Source organism: Struthio camelus, chromosome 12, assembly GCF_040807025.1.
Source record: "Struthio camelus isolate bStrCam1 chromosome 12, bStrCam1.hap1, whole genome shotgun sequence".
NCBI lineage: Eukaryota > Metazoa > Chordata > Aves > Struthioniformes > Struthionidae > Struthio > Struthio camelus.
This window is the reverse complement of record NC_090953.1, coordinates 4,978,184-4,998,083: the sequence shown is the minus strand read 5'-3', so window position 1 is coordinate 4,998,083 and position 19,900 is coordinate 4,978,184. Positions and strand designations below refer to the sequence as shown.

Genomic DNA, 19,900 nt, shown 5'->3' with positions numbered 1-19,900 from the left:
TTTCTTGATCTTGTGATGTTCCTTCATCTCTTCCCCCCCCCCCCCCCCCGAAGCTGCATCAGCGTCGGTGCGTCATGGTTGTTTCGCCAGTGTAGATTGAATGTAATGTGAAGCGTAGCTGGTGACTAATCGCCTTTTGCTGTCTGTACTTATTAACTGTCTGACGGTGATGTGGTTGCGCCACTTTTGACGAGAGTGACACCTATATCAAAATACACAAAGGTTGATTTTGAAAGGCATTTTGGGTTGGAAATTTAGGCTGCAAACTGATTCTGTGGCTGTTTTCATACATTTTAATGACTATTAGGTAGTAATAGTTATTCTGAATAAGTTGTACCTGTTTGATATTTGAATGATAGCATGCAGTTGATGATCTAGAGGCTAGCTATTTTCAGTTGTCCTCTAGCTTTGTTGAATTAACGCTATTCTACAATCTGTATATTTTTCATATGGCTTTTTAAACAGGAAATTCATTTGACGTTAGTATCGGGGTTTTGCAAGTCAATTTGACTGGTGCATTAGTACAAGATAAAAATAATATGGTGACTTTCTTACTTTTCAAGTTTGCATGCCCCTTAATCTTTCTAAACAATTTACCAAACGGACAGAAGTGCTGAACTAGTAATTGGTTTTTGGGTAAATGTGTAATTTATAGGTTATCATAGAGAGTAACTTTGCGAATTTCTTAATCGCTCTTGTCTTGGTGGCTGTGAATTCGTTCAGTTGAGAAAATGAATTTTAGGGCCTTTATCCTTTTTAAGTGAAGATTTTTCCTCTTTCATTCTCTGCTCTTCCCCAGCCCCCTTTCCTACCCAGGAAAACCCAGTTTTGGCTTATTAAATGGGATGAAAATTAGTTTATGAATAGAAATTTGATTCTGTCATGACTGTTTCATTACCATGATGGTAATGTAACAAGGCAAAAAGGAAACACAGAAGTAATTTTCTGTAAGGTTTTCTGAAATAATGAGTGGAGTCTACCAAAACTTTGTGGGTAAACTTCTGAGATCTCAGGTGACTCAGGAATGCCTAATGCTCAGAGTGGTGAGCACCTGCCCCTTTGACAAGTATTAATTTTTTAGGCATGCCGATGAAAATGTGTGAAATTATTGGCCATTTTTAATCTGCTATTCCTAGGTTTGATCTAGTGAACTACTTGGAGTTTATTTAATCAGGAAAAAGTTATTAGCATATTTTACTAATGAGAATACTTGGTTCATCACTGGAATTATTTTATGCATAAAATATATTGCATGGCTATACAAGTAGTTAACTTGCAGATTGCTAAAGAGAAAATGTCATTAAACTTTTCTAAATTCTTATTTTTTAGGGGTTTGTAACAAGAAAGAGGAACCTTTCGTCAAGTTGAAGACAAATAGAAAACTATCATGTGTTAGAATACTGAAGAGTGAAATTTCTTGGATTACTATATTTCTGGATTGTAAAGCAAAGGAAAGAAGAGACTGAAAATGGGCAGAAAGAAAATACAGATCACGAGAATAATGGATGAACGGAACAGACAGGTGAGAAACAAGGAATCTGTGTGAACAGTGAATAGAAACTTTGAATTGGTTCACTTTCTTAATTTAGTCTTTCAAAGCAGAGCTTTGTCTTTACGTGTCTACAGAGTGAGTTACCAGAGTACAAATACAGTTTCTTTAAATGATTTTATTGTTATTTTAGGGAAAACTGTTATTGTAAATAATACCAATTATTTCTTCAGAACAAATTCACTGTATAACTAGCGTTTCTATTTAAATGGTATACTAGTCCCTACGTTCCAGTAGTCCGGAGGACCGTAGAGAAGATCCTTTGAAACGGACGCTTCCCTTGATCTGGATAGCTACTGGGCACACTTAGTAGTTAAGATGGAGAAAGGATGAGAAATTGAGAAGGGATGTAGTAGAACTATTTGCTGAAGCCTCTTTGATGCAGCTGAGTGACATAACTATGGACAATGATCGACAGTGATTTGGATTTTGTAATGAATTCTGCTTACATGCTTCCATTTGTAAGCATTAAATTGTATTCCTTGAGGAGCTATTTACTACAACAGTCTTGAAAAATTGGCCATCAAGAGGAAAGAGTACTCAGAAGTGCGCTGTTTGAAGAATAGCAAAGGGAAAGTTGGCTGCCTGCTTGCTTTTATTTTCTTTTTTTTTTTCTCCCTAATAAAGGGATATATTGTGAACTTGAAAAGTACCAAAAGCTGACGGCTGTATGCAGAAGCGGTATTTCATGTTAATTTCTGAAATCCATTGCTATGTGATGATATCAAAGAAAACTGTAATTGGATATTTAAATATATTTTGAGGTATCTAAAAGCTACCATTTATAAGGAAAATTGTTGTAGGAATGCCTTGTCATTAAGAGTAGTTATAGTGTATCAGAACTGTAGATTCAGCTAGTCCAATGCCTTTTCTCCAGTGGTGGTTGTAAACGAATAACCAGGGAAGAGCAGGATAGAGACACACATGTTGCACTACTCTGTATTCTCTACTAGTGTCGAACTATTCTTAGCTCAGGGATTTCCTGAGCTGGATGTGGTTTCCGTATATTTTAGTAACCATTAATGCAGTCATCTCCTCCTCTTCCCCCCCATGAACTTGTTCAATCATCCTTTGAGCCCTTATAAAGTTGTAGCATTTACAACATCTTTTGGCAAGTTCTATAGGTCTACTCCCTGTTGTTTCAGGAAATGCTTTTCATTTATGTTTAGTCATGCTTCTGCTAGCTTTTTAGTTCCTCTGTGAAAGAGGCAGCGGTCAGTCCTACTACCTAGTCTGTCCATGTCACTCGTGAGTCTGTACACCTCTTGTCTTATTTTCGTATTTCCCCTTTAAATAACTTTTTTTCAGGCTGAAGCACCCTAACTGAAGTGTTCTTATACAGAAGTTAACCACACCTTTGATCATACTTGTTACTTTTCCCGAGACCCTTTCCAGTACTATTATATTCTTTTTTTTTTTTTTTTTTCCCTCTGGGGAAGGGACCCACAACTGCATGCAGCGTGCAAGATGCATGCAAAACGTGGATTCATGTAGATGCTGGTTCTCTTTTCTCTTCCTAGTATTTGGTTTGCTTTTTTTTTTTTTTTTTTTTTTTTTTTAAACTCCTACTGAGCACTGAGTTGATGTAGGGCTAATGCTGAAGTTCGTGAGACTATCTTGCTCCCAGTATCTCAGCTCAGAGCCCATTGTTTTATACGTGAAATCAGGACTGTTTTTTTTCCCTGTGTCTCTTTAAAGCAATGTAAACTCTGAGAACACTATATATAGCAAGAAAAGTCTTTTTGTAGTTTGGGAGAAAGCCAGATATTGTGTTTGAACAGCTTTAATTACACAGTAACTGTATGTTTGGGGTAGATAAAAGACTTAAGTACACATAGTAAAAGTAGCTGAATTAATAACTTTAGTTGTTTCAGATTTTGCTGTAGGACTTCAGGCAAGCTGAAGAGGTTGAAATTGATATTTATTTTTATTTTTTTCCTCCCTCCCCCCTCACTTTTCCCTCTTTAGTAAGAAGTTGGATAACCTTGCGTTTGTTGTGCCTGAAATGATAGATCCGGACTAGATCGTGAGATAGAGAGAGAGATACAATTTTTTTTTTTTTAAAGGTTATCCATCTCATTGTTTGAATTGCTGCTCTTTTGTTTTTTTACATGGGGATGAGAGGAAATAACTGTATTTGTATAAAATTTTAGCCATTTGTACACTTGCTTTGGCTAATGTGAAACAGGTGACTGAACTTTGAGTTTTGATTCTGGCTGGTTTTGGCTGACGCTTCTGTGTGCTGTTTGTTTGTAGTGACTGGGAAGAGATTTTAGGCTCTAGCTTTTAAAATCAGAATTGAACTTGCCTTTTTCTATGGAAACTCAGAAATAATATATATTTTGTTTTTAAAGATGTTAGATAGCTCATATCAGTAGATACAACTTTGTTTTGTGTAGAAGTATTGATGTTCTTTAGCCCTCTTTGCATCTTGTCTTTGTGTCAGCTAGCATAAGCAGTTTTGACATATTAAGATATCCTTCTGATGCACAGGATATGTAGTAGGTATTAATTTACTTTTGAGGAATTTCTCATTGACCTAGACAAGAAGGGCATTTAGGGTTTGTTTTGCCAACTGGAGAGCATAGTTCAGTTGTGTTCTGTTGATTTTTCTATGGCACGCATAGCTAGTTAGCAGGTCATTCATAAACAGCACGTAAAGTCCTGCTGTGATGATTCGTATGTTTTTCCATTTGGAAATACAAGTAAAATGTGACAGAGCTTTGCCTGTAGAGTAAGTTCTTATAACTTAGGTGCGAAGAAAAAGCTATTGTTTCGTCAGAAGCCTCTTGTTTCGGATGCCGTTGTGAGTGAGCTCAGAACAGACTATATAGACTGTTACTCTGGGGGGTTACGATTATCCTGAGACCATCATTGTACTATTAATTAAGCACTCTTATCTGCTAGACTGGGCTGTAGGGTGTTTATGTTCAGCTGAAGAGAATGAAGCACACTAATTAGATATCGGAGGAGCTCAGTGTTGCTGTCATTACCCCCCCCACCTTTTCACTAAGCAATATTACAATAATACCGAAGAAGCTATTGCTCCGCAATAAAGATGCGTGTCTTCATTTTAGTGTAGTTGTAAGTAAATGGCAAAAAAAAAAAAAAAAGAAAAAAAAAAAAGAGAGAAACTGGCAGGACTAATCTTCTGTTAAATCTCTTAAACGAAAACTTGAGTTTATTAAAAACTAGATGCATCACCGTAAGACTTTACTGACTGTGATCCACGCCAGTGGGGTGGGCTTGTGATAAGCACTGGCCAAACACAAAGTGAGAAATGGGCCCTAGCTGAAGAGCTTATAATTAGAATAGCCAGACAAGAGATGGAAAAGAAAGCAATTCAGTAAGAGGTTAAGTTGCCTTGCCTCGCATCATACAGGTCCTTAGTGGAACTAGGCCTTCAGTCTTTTCATTGACTCACTTCTCAAAGTAGTACAGCACACTTGCATCTGGTTTATCACACCTTCTTTCTGACAAAGAATAAACATAAAGGTAGTACCTGTCTCTACCTGCTCTTATTTTGGTAATAATATCTGACAGCGTCTTGTAATTGACTAGATCGACAGAATCCCTGGGAGTTTTTACTGTCTAGTTTTAATGCTGCAGTAGTGCTACACTTAAAGTAATGACTCGCCCTTCCCCCAAACCAAGAAGTCCTAAGTGGTGGTCGGGGGGAGTGCATGTGTGGTTGTGTGGGGGTTTTTGTTTGTTTGTTTGTTTTTAACAAATTTTAAAAGTTATTTACAGTATGTTCCAAGTATACTTTCTGAATTTGGTTAATTGACATCCTATTACTTCATTATACTAAGCACTTTTTGGGTGATTTTTCTTGTAAACATGTGCCATGGGAATACAGAAATGCTTTTGTGTTGAAAAAATAATATTTTTATTAGAATGGTATGCCTATTTTAAAGGACGTTGGAATTTAAGAATTATGTTAAATTAATCTATTGATAAATACTTAATTTCAGTTGTATAAAACGTGTGGAATACCTTCAGTGAGAATTTTCTTTTTCTATCTTCAGCATAAATTTGAAATAACCAAAAAAGCTTTTTTAAAAAAAAATTCCTGGTTCTAAATGAGCGTGTATATGTCTGTGTCCATCATAGTTTGTGATATTGCTTTGACAACAACTGTTTGAATTCCTCATGTGTTAACTTGGCTTCTTTTTAGACTCTCTCTCATCCTTGCACTAGGAATTTCATTATTTATCCTGGAAACAATATGCTTTTCATTATTTATTAAGTGATAGCTGCCTTTAGGTGGTTAAGTATATGCAAACTCATAATCATATCTTTTAAACATGAAACTTCATTGTTCCCTTCATTGTGCTTATTTTAGAAATAGGGAAACTGAAAACTGGCAGTTAAATAATGTGTTTAGTATTATGCGGTATTACTAGATGAGAACAAAAGCTTGATACCACAGAGTCCTGACAGACCAGTTGTCGGTGCATAAGAATAGAATGAAAGCAATAGAAAATTGTACGTGGCTGGAACTTTTGCCAAGCAGACACTAGTTGACTATTACCATCAAAAACAATGTAGTCATACTTCATATCCATGAAAGTACACTGATGCTAATAGAACTGATTGTATATTCTCTCATCTTTCTAGATCTTATGTTTATTACTTTCAGTCTTACTATGGCTAAGTTAACAGTGTAGGCTTTCGAAACTCATAACCTCAGCGTAGGGTTTTCGGGGAGCGAGGATGGGGAAACATATGTAAAAACAAATTTTTTTGATGGACATCTATGGTGTTTTGTAGCTAGAGAGGAAACTCACACGTACAGTTCTGATGCCAAGATGCACGGTAGTATTGCAAAGTGTTTATATATAGTTTTAATAATACAGTTACTGTCAGTATGTTGTACACATACAGTGTTAGTGTACCTGTCAGTTTCCCTTTGTGAAACTTTTAGGTGGTGGGGAGGAACGTATGCAGTTTGCACGTGGATAGCAATGAAAAAACAATATACATAAGGCGCTTTTTGCAGAGCTGACTCTTAAGGTGTGTACGCACAGAATCTTCTCATTCATCTTCCGAAAATTCAATGTACACATAAGTGATCAACACGTTAAGTTATAGAAACCCTTAAAACGGGTTTCACTGTTTCTTGTGCTTTGCTTAATTCCTACCTTGCAAAAACATTCTGGTTGATACCAGTTCAACGTATAAGACATATAGGTAACTCGCCCATCACAAAGAGGCTTAGAACTTGAATTGTTATTTGGGGGTGTGAATGTGACTGCAGACAAAGGTGTTTCATTTCAGCCTGAAGCACAGAGTAAAACTTCTGCTACCTCTGAAAATAGCATCTTTATTTAAAAGGTCTCAGAAGATTAATTTCATAGTAGTAGATTAAGTGCCTGTTTAAGGCACTTAAGAGAAAGTTTAGTAAAAATATAGTCCTTTAAGTTGGCCTTGGCATCAGACCTGTAACTGATGCGAATTAAAAATACATCAACTCTCTTATGTCATTAACTGAAAACTTGTGCAAGGAATACATTTGTTTAAAAAAAAAAAAAATTTTTTTTTTTTTGAATCACTGTTGGTTATTTCCATAATGAAGGTTCCCCCTCCCCTCCCTTTGGCAAATGCTCTTTTGTGCTATTCTTTAATAAATTTATTCCTCCAGAACAGTTTGAATTGGACAGAATGCTTGTTTTATGATGTTCCCAAGTGGGAGAAAACAACCCAGATGTGTAAGTGAATTTGGTTAGACAGTTTAATAGCAACAAAATAGCATATTTCTTAGCTTTGCATAATTAAAAATTATATTACATAGTAATGATGATGCTTCCATTGATATTTCTGTTGATATGTTGTTAGTTTTAATTTTGATTTAGTAGAATTAAGGTTGTACATGTTCATAACTGAGTAAAAGCTTTGAATAACAGTAATAATCCCAAAACAAAATAATATAATACCAGGAAAATCAGTGTTGGTTGAACAGAGGAAATGTGGTTAGAGGATCCTCCAGACTTTAATTCTTTCTAATAGTTACATGACAGCGAAAGAGTTGGGTCCGCAGGTAGGTGAAAATCATGGTTTAACTTAGTCTAATATGGAGCGTTGACCCTAAAAAGCACAGCTCTAATTATTTTCATAAGAATTGTGAGAGCCAGGTAAGACGAGCGATCCTTCTTTTAAGTTTGTGCACATGTTCTGTTATGTCATTTGTTAGCAGGAACAGATAGAGTAGGCTATCTTGTTATATTCCCTTGAATGCTTGATTATATCCTTCAAAACGTTGTTATTTTGGGGGAAAAAAAAATCATTATTCTTTCTTCTCTAGGTCACCTTTACGAAGAGGAAGTTTGGATTAATGAAGAAGGCATATGAGTTGAGTGTACTCTGTGACTGTGAAATAGCACTCATCATTTTTAACAGCTCTAACAAACTCTTTCAGTATGCCAGCACTGATATGGACAAAGTTCTTCTTAAGTACACAGAATACAACGAGCCCCATGAAAGCAGAACCAACTCAGATATCGTTGAGGTAACAATTTGAAAAGACGATCAGTTTTCTTATCTCCTTAATGCTTCAAAATGGATCAATATAGACTATTTTAAGTTATTCTAACTATATGTATTTAGTAACTTTAAAACATTGTCGTAGAACGTCAACCTCTATTTTCAGTCTGGTTTCTCTAAGGGAATAAGTCTTCTTTACAGCCACATTGTCTTATCTGCTGCCCAGCCCCTGCCAGATGTTGGTAAACTGATTACATCCAAATTTGGCAGTGGAAGTAGAGATGTGAAAGATGATCTTCTTACTTCTATTTTTTTTCAAGGCTTTCATGGTTAAAAAAAAAAAAAAAAAAAAAATCAGATGGAGGGAAAACAACATCCAAAGCATGTCCCCAGCCTAAAGATAATTACAGTTTGGCTGCTTTTCTCTTCTGAGAGGTATTAGCCACTTTACCACTCAGTGTTGTACGTAGCTCAGATCAGCCACAACCTGTGGTGCCTCTTGTTCAGCCAAAAAGAATGATGAACTATAGGGGAATGAAAAGTGAGGAAGGCAGAGAATGTGAAAGCGTGCATCTGTAGAGGAAAACAGGCTTTGTTAGTTTTGTTGCTAAATCAATCACTCTGTATGTCAATTAAAACATAGACGTAGTTAGCAGTAAAACAACCAGTTTCTGCAGGAATAGGATAGTATGAATATATTTACTCAGAGGTGTTGCTTTCTTCTGTCATTTTTATTGTGCTTATGCTTCAAGCATAAACGCAGAATTTTCCAGTACCTAATTTCTAAATTAGGTACAACAGAAATTAAGGATTCTCTTGGCAGTTGGAGTCTTTCTGTACTGTAACAGCATTTTTTTTAAAAAGAGCTGAAAATTTTTACTTTTCATTAAAAAGGACTAAATCTGTTTGATTATATTTGGTGCGTTACATTTTCAAGTTTTGTACAAATGTAATAGGATAGAATTTGGCCTAGATACACCTGTATTTTAACTATTTTTTCTCCTTTTAAATATTTTGAATACTTTTGGAATTATCAGATAAGATACCTTATTTCCTTATTTATAATATCTCAGCTATTGAATATTCTCAGTCGTCTTCTACTGTAATTTTGTGATATCTGTGTATTATACATTCAAATAAAGTGTTCTTTTAGCTTCATTTGAAATATGAAGCTTCACAGAAAAGGATAACTAAGAGTTGACAGTAATATGAAAAAACAGGAAGTTGGAGTCTGAGAAACAATGGGTCACCAAAAATGTTAAATTTAAAAGGAGAAAATTGGGTTCTGTTCACTGTTTCAGGAAATAATTTTTAAATACAGACAGTGAATTTGTGGATGGACCTTAATGGGATTCTGTAACTCACCGTGTTTATTCTTCCTGGCTGGTAACCGACTACTAAATGAAGGGAGAAGGGAGGAAGGAGAAGAGAAAGAAGCTGAATTTGATTGTGGCCGCTGGGCTTGTTCTTTACAGCTCAGGCCCTAAGGGCCTGTGCTTTCAGTTAGAGATCTTGGGTTCTTTTTCTGCAGCATTGTGATTGTAGGAGGTTTCAGATAGCAGTCGTGTCTCCAGCAGTCCTGTAAATAGACCAAAACAGCTCGCTGACTAGAGCATTTCATTTAAAATCTGAAGTTGTCTTCCAAACAAATGCCTTACTTACTAGGTATGGCTTAGGAACAGCGATTAGCCTTGTGTAGCCAAAGAATCTATTGCCTCTTATACGCCAAGAAGATCACTGAGTACGGGGAAGAGGCTAGCTGATCTTGTAAATAAGTTTCCAAGCAGAAATCAAGTTGACAAAACCAAGAAACGGAATTTTAAGTGCCTTTCCTTTCCTTCTCAGAAGGTTCTGTGGTAGGGTAAGGTTTTTCACCCTTCTTTATGATCACAAAAAAAACCTCCCTAACGTCTGTCTTCAGCTTTGAGTACTACTAACAGGGATAATACAAGCTTTGAGGAGTAGGAGTATTACCTAATCACTGGATTAGCATAAGTAAGGGTTAAACACTGTAGAGATAGGGAAAACCTAATTCTTTTGAGATAAGCTATTGACTGTGGCAAACCGGGGCGTGAAAGTCAGTTAGCTAGGCTGAGATTTTTTTCTGCTTGTAAGGACCCTTTACATTAGGACTTGTGGAAATACTGCTGCTTCACCTCTTGAGGAGTGAGAACCTCTTTCAAATTGATTTCTACACAGGGCTGCGTGTAGTTTTGTTCTGAGGTCAAGCATTTGACCCACGGCAACCGCACAAAAAAGTGCAGGCCCCGAGTTCGTATATTCTTTCTATTCTGAAAGAACATGTAGGGGCTCATCTGAAGAGTCTAATGCTCCTTCTCTAGGTTTACTTTATTATATCAGTGTGGGGATTGGGACTTTGTCTTGTTTTTAAAACACAGTATTTCTGAATTAGAAATGTGGTTGCCAGACCCTTTAGTTTAGCCCTATGCACTCTTTAGTCTATTTGAAAGATCTTGTTGTTTTTCTAAAGACAAAGTTACTTAGTGGAAGAGGGAAGCGTATACCTTTTTTGAGAGGAAAATCTACTCTGAGTTTTTGGCTGTGGATAGCGAAGTTTAATCAGTAGGATGAAATATTAACAAGCTTGATTAAACAAGGTAGACTGACATCTCGCTGATAGATTACAGGAAAAAACATCTTCAGTTATGTGAATAGTATTTCAGAGAGATGCTCTACAGTTTCATTTTTGCAACTGATTGCACGTCAGACTTGTTCTGTTCATTTGGTAACTTTGTATTCTATTGGCTATATTTTTAAGGCAATTAAGAGATTTCAGTCACGGTTGGGTAGGATGGTTTGCTTCCCGCTGTAAGTAAATTGCATCTTTTTCTTAATTTGCAAGAGATTCATGGGGTGGTTTAAATAAAAAACAAACCTCTACTTTTTCTGCTTTAGAGTTTTTGATTTTGTTTTACAGGTTATTGGCTTATGATCTTTTTGGATTTTTTGTTTTGGTGCATGTGTGTGTGTATATATGTGTGTGTGTGTATTCATTTATAGATATAAATTTGCTGTTGTTACTTAGTGGTAGTTTTGTGGCAGTCAGGTCCCTGGTTTAATAATGTGCAGATGGAATGCGTCTTTTCATCGGTCTAATCCTTGCAGGCTTGTAGGAGACCTCTGTGTCTAGGATTCTGGCACAATTCAGGCAAAACTTAACCCGTGTTCTAAGCCTAGCCTGGACTTGTCCAAAAAATACTAGAAGATTTATGAATTACAGGGAAAATCTTTCTTAACTTCCATGAAAAATGGGCAATTTATTAACCAAAAAGGCAAATTTTTTCAGATTTCTGACTTGACTTGAAGAAAGCTAAGAATGTCATGGTAAAGTGTATGCTATTTTTGATTTCTCATTCCTTGGAAGCTTTATGAATCTTTTTTTAAATTTAAAAAAAAGCCAAAGTACAAACTTTAATGGCAGATTTTTTTGTTAAATTTTCTTTTTATCAATGGACTTAATATTTTAACTTTCTAGAGATAGGTTTTATTCTTGTATATTGTCATAGTCAATTAGCACTAGAACTAGGGAATTATGGTTGCTAATTTAAAAATGGAAAATGGAGCTAACTAATTTTTAGGTTATTTAGCAAGGTACCCAGAATACTTTGAAAAGTCTTGAGTCAGCAAATACTTTCCTTTAAGGAAAAAGGATATTTCTCACTTATTCTTGGACTGCACTATTGCTAATGCAGCTACTTTTTGGAAAGGCTTCTCATATATTTGAGGCATTTTTTTAAAATATATGTTTTAATTTAACAGCTGGGGCTATTAGTGTCCTTTTGTACAGGATTGAAATCCTTTTTCTTCAGATAAATTGTAATGCCTTTACAAAAGAATCCAAGTCCTGTGAAAATGGAGACATAGCTATCCGAGATATTGAAGATACTCCTGATGGATTTTATTCTAAGCAATCTAGACTTATCTAATATATGCAGAAATAAGCCTTCTGGCTGGAAGTCAATGAAGCAACAATACAAATGCTTTGTTTCCTTGATTTGAACTGAAATTTGTCTTTCTAAAATGAAGCATATAGGTGCTCAGCTCATGTTTCTTTTGTAACTTCATGTGCACAGTTGTCATGTTCCAAGACTGAGAGAGGTCTGCTGTCCAGTTCTGCAAGAACACACACTCTCGAAGCCCTACTGAGCCTTCTAAGTAACAATCTGAGCTGACCTAATAGGTCCCAAGCAAGAGAGAAGTCCCTTCCTTCTTTTACATGTCATGCAGCTGCTGGCTGGTGCTGGTTGGATATAGTCATAAGCGGGTTCAGCTTGTAAATCCAGCAGGAAATTATCTCCTTTTTTTTTTTTTTTGGCTTTGTAGCAGCTGAATTGGCTGAGTGAGGAATGTGAAGTGCTTTGGAACAGGCGGAAAAATAGGAGCAACATAGTTGGGGGGGGGGACATAGGAGAAGAGACAAGATGGGGGAGAGTAAGACCCTCCCTTTTAAGCAGCAGCAAGCTGCTGAAAGTTCACTGCTTCATGGTATTTCACCACTACAGGATGCTGGTGGCGTAACATAGGTGAAATTAAAGTGTCAGCATTTTGGAAATGTTTTGAAAGAACAATGTAAAATGGTGGCTGCTTATTATGTCTGTGCAGAAATACAATTTTAACCAATATTTATTATAAAAGAATAAACACTTTTCAAATATATACACTAAAGCAATTTGGAATAAATAACTTTTATGGGATTAGATTATGGTTGATTGTGTGCGTCTTAGTTAATATTTAGTAATTCATTTGCTTTCTTGAATATGACAGATGGTGTTTATTGTGATGTAGGGTCACCAGGAAAGTAGCCTTGACCCACTGTGTTCCTCAAACACATGACAGAAGACCTTTTTTTTGGCTGTTTTGGAGAGGAAAGCTGATTCTGCACAGGTCAGAAGATGTGAAAGGGAATAAACTGATCTACCACTCCTTATTTTTCAGTACTGTGTAGCTAATAATATTGTAAATGATTAAATGAGACTGATAGAAGACATCTTTTCTTTCCCTTACCGTTGTCTCCTGCTCCATTTTGGCATGATAATTGCTTTTATATGCCTAGAGCTTGGTATTTTCTCTTGCTGCTGGAACGCTTGTGTGAAAACATAGTAGGAGAGGTGTGTTAAATGAATCCTAGAAGTTTTTGTTGCTGCATGCCTTGCGCCCTTATATCTTTCACTTGTGCTGCTGTTGATATGAATCATCTATTTTTTTGTATGCCTATTCCGTAATTTTTCTTTCTTCTTTTTACATGTTTTTGTTGGTCCCATATTTCTTTTTAACGTCTTCTAATATTTGTGTCTACTTTCTTTTTTCCTTTCAACTTCTAAACTGTCTGCCTACCGAAAAATTTTTGACCCACTTTCTTGCAGAAGCTGTTCGATAACTAGTATCTGATATGGCTGTATGAAACGCGTCTTTTCAGCCACCCTGGCAAAATCATAGAAGTTTGAATAGCTAGAATTTGAAGTTAGAAAGTCAGACTTACAGTAAAATGAAATTCTATAACTATGAATATTATACTTAGAGATGGCCTACTCTCTTTCATTCAGTACTTCCAAAATTAAGGGAAATCATTTTGTAGCAGATATCCTGTAACATTTGTATGTCATCTTTGTGCTGAGACTCGGCCTCATTGATATTGGACTTTTCTTGCTGTTTAATCTATCTGTTTTACAGCATCTGAAGAAAAGAGATGAATAAGGAAAACGGGCTTTTTTGAATTACTCTCAAAATGTTCCTAACGCACACAGCTCTTTGGAAAAATTTCCTCACTGATCACGATTAGGCTCAACTGTCTAATGAGTGTTAGATTCTTTTCTATATCCCTCTGAAATATGAAAGGTGAGCACAGCTAATGGTGAGAGAGGTGGCACTTTGGGAGGTTGCTCCTTATGTTTACTCATCTCCTGACCTTTTAAGGAAAAGACATTTATTCTTTTCAACCTCATGAAAGGAAAAAGTGTATCTTCTGTTGAAATTCCAAAATAACTTTTTCACATAATTTCAGGAATACAAGTTTTCATCGTCCTAAAACATTCTCGGTGTTTCTTGATCTTGAGGAACATGGTCCTTTTCACATCAGATGACAGAAGTTTTGTGCTGTTGTGCAATAGGTTTTCATTAGCCTTCTCTCAACATAGCTATGATAACATAAAACTAGTGCTCTTTCCACAGATTAGGATGAACCATATAGGGATATTGGAAAAGATGAAATTTTCATTCAGTAAATGTTTTGAATTCTTGAAGTATTAGGAACATTTATACAGTTTTACTCCAGGGAGTAAAATGCAAAGAATTTCTTGTTTTTATCAGGGCTCTGTATCTGTCTGGTTGACAGAAAGGTGTGTGTTGGTGGTGTGTTGGTGGTGTGTGTTGAGCAATTTGATTCATTGAGCCTAGTTTTCTCTAGGAGTCAAAGACTGAAGATAGCTGGTTCTTTTCGCCTGTTGAGCTCGACTCCTGTCTTTATCTGTGTTGTTTGATGTTCCTCGAGTGATTCGGCAAACCAGGGTTAATTTAACTTGCAGTAGACCATTTGTGGGTTATGTACATTCCATTGTCTCACCTCATCAAATTGAGGCAAGTTGAATTTAGAAGCTAGTTGTCAAATGTGACCTGCTTTCCCATTTGGCATCTGTGTCCGTCAGAATTTTGGACAGAGGTCAGTTAATGAGCCTCTTTAATGCTGTATAATTTATTATTGTTTTCAGTGTAGCGTAAAGTCCACTTAGATTATATGACAGTTATTGACAGCTGTCCTGAAAAGTGCAGTAGATCTGTAGTAAGTCGTAACTGTTTAAAACAAACAAACAAACAAACAAAAAAACTTAATGTATATCATGTAGTTTCTGTAAACATACTCTTGTAAAAAGACTGCTGTATTGAAATAATCATAATTATTTATTGGTGTAATGTTAAGCAAGTGGTTTGGATGTTTGAGTGAAATCTATTACCTGGAAAATACTACTTCTGTAGTAGGAAGTAGTTTTTGCAAAGACTGGGTATGATATTGGTTATCCCACAGTTTAGATAGTGCTGCTACCAATCAGAACAGGACAGAAAGGTATGACTTGAAGGGCTCACTAGAAGCAATGAGCTGGCATAAATGTACCTACTGTTTCTTGGAGTAGTGTAAATATGCCAATTTGTTGTTGTTTATAGTGCTATCACCTTGTATAAGCTGCATTCAATGCATAATCTTACATTGAAATGCTAAATGGACACACCTTTTTCTCTTCTTCTGCACAAAATTTTAATCAAGAGTTGTCACAGGAGCAGTACCCACTCTTTTGTCATAGACAAGAGACTACCGGAGACTTGTTTGTCAGATCATAGCCTGGAGTAAGTATGTAGAGCTCATCTGCACGTGTAGAGCCTGCAGCATAAAGAAGCAGATGCATCTCCACAGCCAGATGGAGCATATGCCAAGAGACAAGCGTAACAGTATGGGGAGCATAAACAGAAAAGGTGGTATTGGAACAATATGGTTTATATTTAAAAAAAAAAAAAAAAAAAAGCAAAACGTGTACTACTGTTTTTGTTTAAGACAGTTTTCTTTTAGTTTTCTTTTTCTCCCCAACATTGCTGCTTTTCCTGGCTAAGGATTACCAACATGTATTTTGAGCTGTTATTGGTGTGTTGTACAGTGTAGTGGTTTGACCACAAGATGCTATGGTATTTTGGTTCCACTTGAATTAATCCTTAATTTCTTCCTTTAAATTTGGCTTGACCCTGTATCAAACTGAAGTTCTGGGAATTGCATATGAATATGCATGGATGTACACATGCAGAATTAATGAAAAAGACCTTCAGTTAATCCTGTTTCCCTCCGTGACAATTTTCGCGTTCTGCTGTATACCTGGTATGTCCGATCTGGATACATGTGTGGTAAGCAACTTGGACTCTTGTATTTTGCTCTTAAAAGCTGAGAAGGAGCGTAATGTAAATTGGATGACTTGCTTCAAAACTACGTTTCTTTGAAACCTCTCATAAGATGTGTTACATGGTAACTTTTAAACATGATATCTTAAAAAAAGAAAGATGAGGGAATGCTCTCTAGCCAGCTCTGTTGGGAATGAAAACTTAATAAAAAGCTTAATGCTTAAATGTACCTGACTAAAATTCCCCAAATTTACATTAAATATCGGGGTGGCCTTACAGAACTAATACGGTGCTGAGAGGTAGTACTAGGAATGTTAAATGTTTGGCACACTTGGATTGCAGGGAAGTTGACAGTCCTGGTTAGTTAATGTCTTTTCACATTCCTTTGTGTTTGGTAGATGGACTAGACTTGCCAGAAGTGGACTAGACTTTGAGTTACTTTTTAAAAATGTATTTATTTATTTTTAAACATATGAGTGTTCTGAGTAGTATTACCACTAGTTGTTGCTGATGAGACCACTTTGGCATCATATATCCAAACGACGTGGAGCACACTGTGGAAATCACAGATACACGTTTAAAAGAGGGAAGAAGCTTTAAGCGTGGCTACAGTCAAATAAGGAAATGACTTATTACTTTGTGCTGAGAAAATGTAGGCATTATCAGACTTGATTTGCTAAATGATTATGTAAATGTAATTATACTGCATGTATAACACTTAAGATGTCTCAAAGGCATTTGTCTGCTGTTTCAAATTATTTTAAGTAGGTGATTGAGGAGGATTTATGTACAGTTAAAGACTCAATCACTTTTAGCTTACCTTAAAAGAGAGAAAATGGATAAAATCTGTGAAGTCCTTTGGAATATTGTTCATCAATAAACTTAGATCCATAGTAGCTTGAGTCTACTTTTTTTTTTTTTTTTTTTTTAAACTAGTGGAAGAGTTTACTGGAAACCTGACTTGCAAACAGGGTGTGGTTTAGCATTTTGTTTCCCCTTTGGGGTTCAGGAAGAAACAGCTTCCTTGAAAAGTTGAAGTATTTATTTAGAATATAATGACAGAAGACACCTGTGTATTTTGTGCCGAGCAGAACTGTCACCACTGCACAGGGGTTTTTCTCTCTCACCCCGTCCCCCTCCCAGCACTTAATCCCTCAGTCTTTTTATTGTGGGCTGTTGATTTAGTAACTTGTTTCAATCTTGCACTTCATTGTAGTATTCTGCTTTAAAAGTAAAATATTCTTTAATTCTTTGTTGGTGCTGCTGAAATCGCTTTTGGCATACTGGTGAGTAATGTTGATAGGTTTAAAAAAAAAAAAAAAGACGAATTGATGCTCTTAAAAAAGCTGACAATGCTAGAAAAAAGTTTTTGTTTCTAGTTAATGTTATTTTGTGTTCCTGCATATCTGATATATGAAGAATTGCCAGAAGTAGGATAGACTTTTAAAAAAAAATGTAACAGCTTTGGGCTTTGGAAAAAGCAGTATTCCCTTTTCCTGCTTTTATCATTTTGTGTTTAGATAAATCATATTTTAATTTACTTGCCTCCAAATAATCTAAAGCTATGCTTTCATTATGTCTAAACTAATATCTAAATTTAGGGTTAACTAAACTACATTTCCTCTACCTCTTGCATAAAGCTGGTGTGTTTTTAGCATACATAATACAGATTTTCTGTGTATTACTATTAGATTTCTTTTTTAAGGTCAGTGATTGAAGCCATAAAAGGGGTATTAGTATCAGCTATTGTTATCATTGTTTATGCATTTACTGATTTTTATTCTGTGAGTATTACAATACATAGTTTGATTTATGAACTTCTTAAGGATAACTGCACTGAAGTGGAATGGTAGCTTTACAAAATCTAAGCAAATGTCTTTCAGACCTTGGCAAATGTTTTCAGAATACTTAGCGGAAAAAGTTGAGGGAAAAGTTGAGCCACTGGGCAGAAGAAAGAGCCAACTGTTTTCATTTGGTAATAATAAGTTTCTGTGTTTCAGAAAGTGAGAGACTATGTAGGGATTTCTAAGTAGGTGAGGAGATACTAAATTTTAAACTTCACTGTGCTTTATTGGTATTCTGGATCTTCACAAATTCCAGGTAGTCCCAAATGAAGCAAATGTTCTAATGTTGTGGTTCTAATGTTTGGTTTCACAGTGTCTTATAAATAGATGTAATACTTGCCACAGGATAGAATCTGTGTTTTTTGTGTGTTTGCATCTAATCTGAGTACTTCTTACTCGTGTTTCATATGAAAACTGTCCTTGCTTTTGGTTGATGTTGCAAACGAGCAGACAGTAGCGCCATGCTTACTCCACGCCTCCCTACAAATCTTTATTAAAATGTTAACTTTGAAGTGTAAAAGTTGAAATGTGTCATGCACTCTAGACGATGATAAAATAAGGATGTATTTTAAAGTAGAATAACTTTACACTTTTCCTTGGCTCGCAAGGATTCACTGGAGCTGTTCCTGCATCCTGCCCCTTGTTTGTCCTCCTCTTTCAAAAGCAGAGCCCTGAAGGCTCCATGTTTGTGTATTTGTTTGCAACACAGACTCTGTAGTTTGGTCTCACAACCCACTGGATAACACATTCCAAAGAATCAAAAGTAATGAAAATAGCCTTTTACAAATTTATTTGTTTTATTTTTATTTCATATGGCTTCAATTCTTGGCGAGTAACATGTACCTTTCATCTGCTGGAAACTGTCCGTTTGCTTCTGAGACAGCTGATCATTATAGGCCTTGTGTTCACCAGGTATTGAGATCTGGTGAATACGTTACTGTGGCAGGTGGTTCAAAGATGACCATAACTGACTGACCAAGGACTTGTGTTGCAGAGAACTTCTGCAAGTGAGAATACCTCTTTGCAGGTGTTCTTGCAGAGACAAGAATAATAAAGCACTAAGTATTCCGTTGTAAAATGGAGAGATTATCTTCTGTCACAAACTTTCATACTTATTTCCCAGCTATGCAAGTGATCTCCCCCCCTCCCCCCCCCCGGGAGCTCAGATGCTGCAGTGTGTTTGAAGAATGTTTTTATTTTTGAAATTTATAGGGCAGGCACATGAAGTCCAGTTCTGACACCCACTGCTCTGAAAGCCCGTATCAAAGATCAGGTTCCTAGTTTGGCTGTTCTGGAAAAATTGTGCAAGTAGGATTGAAAACCAGCTCCAAGAAAATCGGTAACTGCTCAGTACTCATTAGTGCTGGCGATCATGCAGACAATCATACAAAGACATAATTATTTACCTTGTGTTAACAAGTTCTTCAAGCTGTGCTGATCTCGTGGGTTCTGCAGCCCTCCCTTCTTTGTGTTGCTCCAAAACTCAGTGCTTTTGAAATTCTGTATTGACAGTAGTTAGGAAGTGCATGTTTTTACTCTGCCGTTTGTCAAGTGGGGACCATGACATCTGTTAGTCAGTTGAGTGCCTTTGGACGAGCTGTGTGTGCAAAGAATAGATCCCAGAACAGTGTAGCTCTTGGAACCGCAATAGGTGAATAACTGTCCTTTCTAATACTACTCTTGATTTCAGTGGTGAGTTACATAACTACAGCTTTTGACTTTTGAGCTCATAGGTATGATTGTTTGATAGTCAGTCCTACCTACCTGCCAATGGCTAACTGCCTCGTTGAAGGGACAGTAGAAGTGCCAACTGGGTCACCGCTATTTTAGCGCGGACTGTCAGAGGAGGGAGAGTGTCATCTTCGTTCCTAGTTGTCTGTTGCACCTCAGTAGTAGTGCTCAGAAAAGGTAGCCGAAAGAACTGTCTAAATACTTAATTTCTTGCTGTTTGTTGTCTTGTCTTGTTTACGTGCTGTAAACAAGTTGAACAAGTTTCTAACTCTTTGCTTTTGAATGGTGTTAGCCTTTGGTCCTTAAACTGATGGTGCCTCTATGGAAGAGGGCTGGGGGAATCTTTAGCTTCCAAGAACTATTGGTTTAGCTCTTCATTCTGTCATATAACCTTGTG

At 36.4% G+C, this 19,900-nt stretch overlaps 1 protein-coding gene across 6 annotated transcripts in view; it reads left to right on the top strand.

Moving 5' to 3' along the window:
* Positions 1-19,900, top strand: part of MEF2A (myocyte enhancer factor 2A) — a 96,851-nt gene that overhangs the window by 35,931 nt on the left and 41,020 nt on the right. For all 6 annotated transcript variants that reach the window (XM_068957858.1, XM_068957857.1, XM_068957859.1 and 3 more), the window contains exons 2-3: positions 1,330-1,522; positions 7,854-8,057. In XM_068957858.1, the coding sequence (XP_068813959.1) occupies positions 1,469-1,522; positions 7,854-8,057 (258 nt within the window). In that variant the 5' untranslated portion in view covers positions 1,330-1,468. The remainder of the gene's footprint in view (positions 1-1,329; positions 1,523-7,853; positions 8,058-19,900) is intronic.